The sequence below is a fragment of the Mandrillus leucophaeus genome, unplaced genomic scaffold (genome assembly GCF_000951045.1).
Source record: "Mandrillus leucophaeus isolate KB7577 unplaced genomic scaffold, Mleu.le_1.0 Scaffold111, whole genome shotgun sequence".
Classification (NCBI taxonomy): Eukaryota; Metazoa; Chordata; class Mammalia; order Primates; family Cercopithecidae; genus Mandrillus; species Mandrillus leucophaeus.
Genome location: NW_012099321.1, coordinates 4,885,912 through 4,896,298, shown reverse-complemented (window position 1 = coordinate 4,896,298; position 10,387 = coordinate 4,885,912). Strand labels below are relative to the sequence as shown.

Genomic DNA, 10,387 nt, shown 5'->3' with positions numbered 1-10,387 from the left:
GTGATGGATATGGTAACTAGCTTGATTGAAGCATTCTATAATGTATACATAGATCAAAACATCACACTGTACCCTATAAATACACAAAATTATTTATTGTAATATTTTTCATCATAACAGGGCAAATGTGACATTCTTATTTTTTCTTCGCTTTTTACAAAGTCTTTGTAGGTTGTAACCTACAAAGATGCTATTAAGACTGATGCCTGTGGATCAAATTTTCCATGTCTAAATTTTGCTTATGACCAATTTCTACATCATTTAGTGGACAATAAAAAATTTGTTAATTTGTTTGCTAAACCATGGTCATGCATATTTTATATTGGTTTCTTTTTCCTACCAGTTTGATTGCTGAACATTTCTTGGAAATTGTGAACAAGTAGTGTGTTAGGAAGAGATGAAGAGAAAAGACAGGGAAATAAGCAGCAGAAATGGGGGAGAAGAGGATCAAAACATGGCAGGAGACAAATAGCACAGGCAAAATATTATGATTTGGCAATGAATACAATTGCGTATGATCTGACTTAATATAAGGGTAAATAAAAATTGCCATAAAACTTTAAATATAGAATAAATATTCCTCATCATTTACCTTCCTCTCTGAAACTTCACTGTCATTTGACAAAATCTTCCGTGGAACTGTGACATGCAGAAATATTCCTTCAGAACCTGCAGTAAGGAAATGTGCTTGTTTTCGTCTTTGTTTTGCATCCACAATCGTCTCAGTCAAGCATGGGTTCTTATCCCTGACTGCATGGTGGCGCCTAAAATTTTAAGTAAACGTTTTTACATGTGCTCACACTCTTTCTAGTCCACAAATTTCACTACATAATTAACAGCACATTGAAAAATGGCTAAGGCACAAAAAAAGAAAAAAAAAAAGTAGACATTGCTGTTCTACAGGCCCCTCTGGTTCCCTTTTAGAATCGCTGCGAGGCTTGCTTCCTCAGGACTCTGAGGCATTCGCTGAAGGCAGTTAGTAGTCCACCACCTCCATTCTTCACAGAGTGGGCAGATCCCGGAAGGCGCGCTGCGTGCAGGCCACTGAGACCATGGGCGCTGATGCAGAGCGCTAACAGCTCCTCCGCTAAGGACCTTGCTTCCCCTGGCCTGGCGTAGAAAGGTGTCCCTGACACACCGGAAGCACCTGCTTGAGATCCCAAAGGGGAGCGGGGGAGGGTCCCAGAATAACAAGAAACTGCTCCCAGGAAGAGCCCAGGCCCGCTCTAAAGCCGAAGAAGAAAGGGGAGGCTCCCGGGGACTTACCTACGTGGGCTTGCAGCCTTCCAAGCTCAGTGAGAAAGGCAAGGAGAAAGAACATGGCTCAACCAGAGCGCAGGAGGCACAGCCAAGAACAGAGACCGTTGAGCAGCGCTGAGCTCGCGGGCAGGCTCTTGGCCACCGGGCGCCTGGGCCAGGGAGGACCCTATGCTGCCCCAGGACCCTGGGGGTGAAGCCTGAGAAGCTCTGGGGGCTGGGCCACTTCCGCAGGCCAGGGAGAGGAAATGCCAGATGGAAGCATAGGTTGCGCAAAATTTGTTGCAGAGAAGTTTAAGTTGTTTAAAGCCCTCAGTAGTTACATTGGGGTAAATGAGCCAGATTTTCCTTTTTAGTGAGGTTCTTGGTAATTTTGTTTCTCCATATCACGGTTTTATGGCAGGTTTTATTTACTAAGGTGGAAGAGAAAGAGGAAAAGAGAAATAACAGCTATTATTATTAGCTATTATTACTAGCAATTTTCTACATGCTACTGCAGACTTAAATATCTTTGCAAATACCGAAAAATCAAGAAAATTGAACTTTTTTTAATGCTGGTACAATTTCACCATTATTCATAATACCAAGACATGGAAGCAACCTAAGTGTCGATGAGGAAAGAGTGAATAAAGAAAATGTGATACTATACACAATGGAATAGTACACAGCCTTAACAAAGGAAATTCATTTACAACAACAGGGATGGAACCAGATAACGTTATGCTAAGGGAAATATGCCAGGCACAGAAAGATAAATACTGTATGATCTCATTTGTATGTGAAATCTAATAAAGTCTATCTTATAGAAAGGTGATTACCAGAGGCTAAGGAAGGTGCGATGAGGGATGGGGAAAGGGAAAATGTTGATCTAAAGGTACAAAGTATGAGTCAGACTGAAAGAATAAGTTTTAATGATCTGTTGCACTACATGGTGACCACAGTTAATATAATAAGCATATTTCAAAATTGCTAAAATTTATTTTCAATGTTCTCGCCATAAAGAAATGATAAATTGATGAGGTGATGGATATGGTAACTAGCTTGATTGAAGCATTCTATAATGTATACATAGATCAAAACATCACACTGTACCCTATAAATACACAAAATTATTTGAAATATATTTGCAAAAAAGAAAATGGAGTTTATCCTACTAAGACCATCAAAAAGCACTGTTCTTCAACTGTGTATTTTTCTCATAAAACTATATTATAATCAGTGGAGGAAAGAGAAAGGAAAGCTTTAATATTTAGTGTTACTTTTACAAATAAAGAGAATTCAAGAAAATGGAACTTTATCTTGAAAAGACAATCAGAAAGCCCTTTACTTCAACTGTGTACCTTCCTTACTACACAAGATTATAATATAGTGTTCTAAGGGAAAAGAAAACTTCTGCAATGCAATCTGACTGTTTTGTTAACAGTCACTCTAAACTCTGAGTAAGAAACTCTGGAGACAGGAAGGGCAGCAAGGCAAGGGGAGAGAGAAAAATTGAGACCAATGTGGAAGACTATGCAACTGCCTCCCTTAGCTTTTTGATAAATATCTTTTAAAAAAATGGCACATGTCCAAAACCTAACTCATCTACCACATTCAAGCCTTTTACTCCAGTACCCCCTATTTCAGGGATGAATTGTGTCCAAATATGTGTGCAAAAATTGTGTGCAAAAATAAAACTGATCAGGGCCGGACGTGGTGGCTCATGCCTGTAATCCCAGCACTTTGGGAGGCCAAGATGGGTGGATCGCCTGAGGTCAGGAGTTCGAGACCAGCCTGGCCAACATGGTGAAACTCTGTCTCTACTAAAAATACAAAATTACCCTGGTGTGGTGGTGGGTACTGACAATCCCAGCTACTTGGAAGGCTGAGGCAGGAGAATTGCTTGAACCCCAGAGGTAGAGGTTGCAGTGAGCCAAGACCGTGCCATTGTGCTCCAGCCTGGGCAACAAGAGCAAAACTCCATCTCAAAAAATAAAAAACAAAATAAATAAAACACATGTGGACTAAAACTTGGATCTGCCAGGTACTGGTACACCTGAACAGATAGCTCAAAAATTATTATTGACAAGAAGCAGGCCAGTGAACACAATGACCCAAAATAAGTTAGTGGAAATGAAGATGAGAGAAGTCTGCTAGAATTATCCCAGGTTGTATTTTCTGGTAAAATTATCCCAGGTTATATTTTTAAACAGCTTTATTGAGATATAATTCACATGCCATGCAGTTTACCCATTTAAAGCATACAATTAAGTGATTTTTAGTATGTTCCCAGATATGTGTGACCATCACTATAGTCAATTTGAAATTAGTTTCATTGCATCGTGAAAAAACTCTGTGCCCATTAGCCATACAGTACCCTTCCACCCCCAACACAAGTTCTTTGTCCCACCCCTCCACTCCCTAAATAACCACTAAACTAATTTCTGTCTCAAGAGATGTCTCTATTCTCGACATTTCATACAAATGAATATGTTATAGGAGGCAGAAAGAAATTATTTAGGTACACAGGGTAAAGTGAGTCCCTGGCAGAAATCTTTCCTTTTCACAAAAAGCAGCTCAAAAATAGCCCCCTTTCTCACCTCAGGCAGTTCAAAGAAGTCACTTCTCTTCTAACAACAAGCAGACGAAAGTTCAGGCTGTAAATCACAGATCAGCAGCTTGGGCACAGAAAGAAGGGGAAAGTCTCCTGGGTAATCACCAAACTTCACACTTACACAATGGGCCCCAGTAAAACAGCAGACTTTAATAAGCACATTCCTTTGCCTTTAGGCACACTAAGATAGGGAAGCTAAAAGCAGACTTGGTGGGGGGAGGGAATGCCTGTAGCTGCAAGAAGATGTCTGGGAACAGACACAGAAACTCTCCCTCCAAGATAAGCATAACAAAGTGACGCAGACAGATTCTGCCTATGTGGGCAGGGAATGGAATGAGAACTGACAAAAACTCTGCGCACACAGATAGCACACCTGGTCTCAATCAAATCGTCTGGCCCTAGGAGGACAAGACATCCCCTCCTCACGAGCCCCCTCCTCATTAGCCCATTTATAAAAACCCTGACAACTTGGCAACCCGCTTGGGACCCCTCTCTGTCCTTCCCTTTTGTCTATTAAACTCCTGCTCCAAACTCCCTCTGTGTGTGTGTGTGTGTCTGTGTGTGTGTCCATGACCTCAATCTCCTTGGCCATGAGACAAAGAATCTTTGTACTTGCCCCAGACAACAAGGCTGCTTCAAATACACATGTAAATATTTGATGCTTGTGACTGGCTTTATTCATTTAGCATAATGGTTTCAAGGAACAATCATGTTGTACCAGTGTCAGTGCTTCATTCCTTTTTAGGGCTGAATAATATTCCATTGTTTGGATGTACCACATTTTGTTTATCCATTTTTCAGTTGATGGATGTTTGGAATAGGAAACTCTGGACCTCTGTGGTGAGGTTCCTCCACTCCTGTCCGAGGAGCATCTTGGTTTGTGATGAAGACTCTGTAGGTCCTAATTGGACTCCAGGTGGGCTAGTGGATCCCTAACCCATGTGCAATGCTCTGCGATGTGTAGAAGTGCCCCCATCTCAGCAAGAGGCAGAGGGGAGGGGAGACCGAGGCAAGAAAATCTTACCCAGCAATGCCCAACTTCGGGGAAGATAGAGCAGCAAGTTTGGGTTTTCCCAAAGGACAGAGAAATCTTCTAGATCAGTTTATACAGGGCCAAGGAAGCATATGTACCTGATGGTACGATTGAGGACAGAGAGAAACCCTCTCATATTGTTTTATATTGTTTTATACTCAGTACCTGTTTTAAGAAAAAACAATGAAGTAAAACCAAAGACAGACAGCCCGGCGCCAGCCCCGGAACCAGGCCTGGGTCTGCCTGGCCTAAACCCAGTAGTTAAAAATGAACTCATGACTTAGAAACAGATGTTCCTGACATTGTATAGAAGAACATTGTGAAACTCCCTACCTTGTTCTGTTTCTCTCTGACTACCAGTGCATGAAATCCCTGTCGCGTATCCCTAGATTGCTTAATCGATCATAACCCTTTCATATGAAATTTTTAGTGTTGTGAGCCCTTAAAAGGGACAGAAACTGTGCACTCGGGGAGCTCGGAGTTTCAGGCAGTAGCTTGCCCATGCTCCCAGCTGAATAAAGCCCTTCCTTCTACAACTGGGTGTCTGAGAGGTTTTGTCTGCAGCTCGTCCTGCTACACTATGACCTCGAACTCAGTTTGAGCAATTTCCTGAGAAGAGATACTAGTGACTATCTGGGGGCTGTGAGAGTGAATACCTAGTAATTCTTCCACTCAGAATCCTAATGCCTGGAACAGACAGGGCAGGGGAATCATGAACTATCAGAGAGGTGTGGCTGTTGGTGTCCTCTCTTGAGATGGCAGCAGTCAGCATGACCGTGGGCATCTGAAGAATCTGAAAGTTTTCAGTTTTGGATGTAACAAGTGTCAGGCCTCTGAGTCCAAGCCTGCACGTATACATCGAGATGGCCTGAGGCACCTGAAGTACCACAAAATAAGTGAAAATGGTCAGTTCCTGCCTTAACTGATGACATTCTACCACTGTGATTTGTTCCTGCCCCATCCTAACTGATCAACTGACCTTGTGAAATTCTTTCCTTGGACAATGAATATCAGAAGCTCCGCACCCAGCACCTTGTAACCCCCACCCCTGCCTACATGAGAAAAACCCCCTTTGACTGTAATTTTCCACTACCTACCCAAATCCTATAAAACTGCCCCACCCCTATCTCCCTTTGCTGACCCCTTTTTCACACTCAGCCTGCCTGCACCTACATGATTAAAAAAGCTTTCTTGCTCATACAAAGCCTGGTTAGTAGCCTCTTCACATGGATGCGCGTGACAACTGGGTGAAAAAGAGGCAAAGTGTTTTTTTCCTAAAGATTCATGGCAGGTAGAATAATAGATACACACTTGCATACTTTCTGTCATAGAATTTATTTTGTTTGTGCAATTGAAAGCTTTAAGCCATAATGAAAGGAGAAAAAAGGCGATTTTTGTTTTCATTGTTGAATCAAACTAGTTAATGGTAAATTTCTTGGTAATATCCTTTCTCTGTCTTATGGCTTTTGATGTTGTCATGTAGTTACTGTTGTAAAAGAAATACAGAAAAATAGAAATGTTAAATTTTCATTGTTAATAAAAGTTGTCTACTTTTATAATGCAACTACAGGTATAGCAATTAATTAGTCAAATAAGACACTGCTTGTTATACTGTTGTATTAATAATTTGTGCCTGATACTCAAGACATTCATAAAGCAAAGTTCCTTATTCATGAATAATGTGTGACAGTCACATTAAAAGTAAATGTTGTAAATTCGTAGTCACGTACGTTTCATTAACATGGTCTCTAAATTTACATCGATAATGGAAATCACCAACAAGAAAACGGAAAGGGAAAGAGCAATGTAAACCTGTGAAAAAACAGAAAAAAAGTTCCTATTCATTTCTCTACTATATTATGTATCTGCAGAGGAAGAGAATTTTCAAAAACCCTCAGTGCATTTCCAACAGGTTTCCACATATACACATTCAAAACCATACTCATCATTCACTCCCCTCCACTTCCTCACCCCAACCTAAGACAGTTCTTTCCCTACTATACAGTATGTCCTTGGTAAAAGGTTTCACTATCCATTCTGCCAGAAAAGTAGAAGTCTTTGTAGTTCTCTCTTTAATTCTAATTCAAATACATCCATTCAGTAACCAATTCACCAGATTCTGCCTCTGTCATATTCCTGAAAATAGTTTTGTGCTTTTCCTCCTCTCTAATCCTGCCCTTGTCACATCTTTCCTGTGCATTCAGTAATCTCTTAGCTGCTTCCCCAGTCTGCAGTTCTGACAGAATCCATTCTCCCTACTTTATCCCAATGAAATAGGTAAAATGCAAAACATGTCATGCCAGATCTCTCTCTTACAACCTCAAAAATACTTCATGCTGTTGCTCATATAGAAAAACATTTAAAGTCCTTATTGTAGCATACCAGTTACTTGTCTTGGCTCATGTTACCTATTTTTTTTTTAATATCTCAGTATTCATAGATTTGCAAATGACTTTTAAAAAGCACAAAGATCCCAAATTCTAGAAAAAGGCCTAGTTTTACATTTTAGCCTTGCTGTTTTTCTGCTTTGCATCAATAGTCATATTATTTAAGCACTTTTTCTTATATTCTGCATCCAAACTGTCAATGCATTCTGTTGTGTCACCTTCAAAATGTATCCATAAGGTTATCCTTACCACTCCTGACTTGAAGTACTATCTTTTCTCTCATGTATTATTGCAGTATTTTCTTTACTTCTACTCTTGCGATCATACAGACGTTTTTCAACAAGTCAGCCTTTTAAAGAGTAAGGCCATGTACCGGGAATCTAAACTATTCAGTAATTCCTTCCTTTCACTCAAAATAAAACAGAGATGGACTCCAAAAGCTCCAAGACCCTTCATGGTGTTGCTTCTCTGACCTAACCACAACGACAGCCCTCTGACTAACTCTGCTCCAGGTGTACTCACGTCTTTGGTATTCTTCAAACATTCCCAACTTATTTTGTATCATATCATTCATGTGCTTAGAAATATATTGCCTAGATATATGCATAAGTAATTCTGCCAATTCCATGCCTCTGTAGGATAGAGTTGATTTACAGTTAAAATCGAAAAGCTCAATCTTTATCTCCAGGAAAGCCTGGGTGTCTGGTTTTGACTTTTTGTTGAGAAAAAGGCATTGGGATTGTTAATGGGCTGTTTAAAATCTACAATAAGGAACCTTGGAGCCCCTTGTTTTTCTGATCCCCCAATGCTTGCCTGCACGCTCTCTTGCTACACTGTACCCTTTACATTTAAATAGAAGCTTTTTGTGAGTTCATCCTTTGAACTTAGGTAACTCCTTTCAATGATCAAAACTGAGTAACTATTTCATCTCCTTCAGATTACTTGCTTACAAATCACTTGTGCTATATGACCTATTGAGAAAAAAATATGTAAAATTGTTATCCAATTCCTTCCACAACAGCAACTCTCCCACTCATCCTTGCTGCTATAATCTTTTATATATGATTAATCATGTTTCAATTTACTATATTATCACCTTGTATGTCTATTATTTATGGGCTGATAGCCTAACCCTCTATCTCATATTATTGAGGCAAGACTTCAATGCAACCAGAAGCTACTGTTGGCAGAAGGAAGCTGTGAAAAGAGGGAAAAAGGAAAGCAAGATGTTGCATTTACGACTTATGAGTTGGAAGAAATCAGGGAAATGGTAAGCTCTAGGAGAAAATGACTATGGTTGGCCGATGGTGGTGGTAGGGAGTTCAGGTGAAGACACACAACAGGACGGTGAGATTCTGATTGAAGGACATGAGAAGAAGGCAGTAGCCAAGTGCCAGAATCCTCAGGTAAGGCATAAGCTTCTAATAAAGTTTTTAATGAGGATGTAGAGATTGATCTAGGCATGAATAAAACGTTTACATTGAGGTTACAAGTTATAAAGGTTTTATTTGGTGGCAGATAAGGAAATAGAGACCCATGGACATAATTATTACTCAAACTCTGATACAAAGGAATGGGAGATAACCAATTGGATGAAATCTTGATCTTGCTCTATATTGAATTTTTGAATTTTTCAATTTACTGCCAGTAATAGACCTAACATCAAACTTTATTATTTTTCTACCCATATGAATTTGAACAGTACACGTGTATGCCTATTTCAAGCCATTTCATGGTAAATAATTAATTGTCTTTCTGCCTTGGAAGGAGAGTATATTTAGCATTTTGCTTAGCATCAACTAGGTCCTCAATCCATGTGTATTCTATTCCTTATCCCTAACCACATATCAGGCTATGTTTTAAGATTGTAAGTTTCTACTCTAGAGTTTGATTGCTTTAAGTTAAACCCCAACGGCAAAACTTACTAAAACTCTATAGATATGAGGAATTACTTAAATTATTTACATCCGTATTCTTATTTCTAAAATAAGGATAATAATACCCATATAGTGTTATTAAGGAAAAACTGTAAATATAGGGAAACAATCTGTGTAAATCAACTAGATTTACCAATTTCTAAACAAATTAGAATCTTAAATGAAGGAGCAGGAAATATGATTATTCATAAATACTTTAAGAATGTATGTAAAATAATTTGGAAGTCATTTCTTATTACAAAAATATTTTTAATAAATATCTGGCTGATATCAGTTACATTAAAATATTTCCAAATTAGCATAAAGCAGTAATAACATAAAATACTTTAGTCTTTTCTTAGCATATGATATTAAAATGTAGAAGCTGTGATGATAAAATATGGGAATAACAGCTTTCTCAAACTAAGGTACTGTTAAAAATTTTTAAATATGTATGTATTATGAATTATATCACTTACCTCTATGACTGGTTGCTGTCACTACTGCTGTTACTGTTGCTGCTACTACTGCTGACTTCTGATGTAGAACTGTACAAAAGAGATTAACATTGGTTTTAGGGTTAATAGCCGTTGTAATCTCAAGCAAAATCAAGAAGAGTAAAAAAGCTACATTTGTGATAGCTAATTAATAGGTACCGATACCACACTTTTCTTTCCATATACCTCTCAGAGAGCATACATTTTTGTGTTTGGCCTTTATCTAATGTTGGTCTAACATTTTTTACTTTCCACTTACACTTTTTGCTCAGTGCCAAAATTCCTTCATTTTATTCCATTTAAGACCAGTGACGGCAATTAAAATGAGGAAAGGTAGAAAACTGTAGGAACTGATGAAAAGGCCATTTTTCTGAGGAAGAGCATGTCGTTTCACAAACAAGGGTGTACTTTTTCCTGAAAACATGAGAGGGACTTTTACAAACGTGATATTTAAAGCGTACTGCTGATTTGAATTTTAAAATTTGAAATTCAAATACAGTTATAGAATAAATACATAAATTTGAATTTAAAAGTGTTTTCAAATCTTCTATGAACTGTGCCCCAAAGTGCATTATATGTTTATGTCAACTCAGTACACTTACACATATCTCTGACAATATACAGCCATTGGCAATATGCAATATTATTGACAAATTTAGTCTTAAACTTTTAGCTATATTTAATCTTTATTTACATGATATATT

At 38.7% G+C, this 10,387-nt stretch overlaps 1 protein-coding gene and 1 long non-coding RNA gene across 3 annotated transcripts in view; both read right to left on the bottom strand.

Moving 5' to 3' along the window:
* Positions 1-1,374, bottom strand: part of LOC105549080 (disintegrin and metalloproteinase domain-containing protein 18) — a 164,466-nt gene extending 163,092 nt beyond the window's left edge. For both annotated transcript variants that reach the window (XM_011993448.1, XM_011993457.1), the window contains exons 1-2: positions 1,267-1,374; positions 593-669 (exon numbers count right to left, since the gene is read on the bottom strand). In XM_011993448.1, coding sequence (XP_011848838.1) covers positions 593-669; positions 1,267-1,321 — 132 coding nt within the window. In that variant the 5' untranslated portion in view covers positions 1,322-1,374. The remainder of the gene's footprint in view (positions 1-592; positions 670-1,266) is intronic.
* Positions 1,375-6,199: 4,825 nt separating this feature from the next.
* LOC105549075 lies at positions 6,200-10,105 on the bottom strand. The gene is made up of 3 exons (XR_001007504.1): positions 9,932-10,105; positions 9,666-9,723; positions 6,200-6,369 (listed from the first exon to the last, which is right to left on the bottom strand). It is a non-coding gene; the product is annotated as an uncharacterized LOC105549075 (long non-coding RNA).
* Between the last annotated feature and the right edge of the window lie 282 nt (positions 10,106-10,387).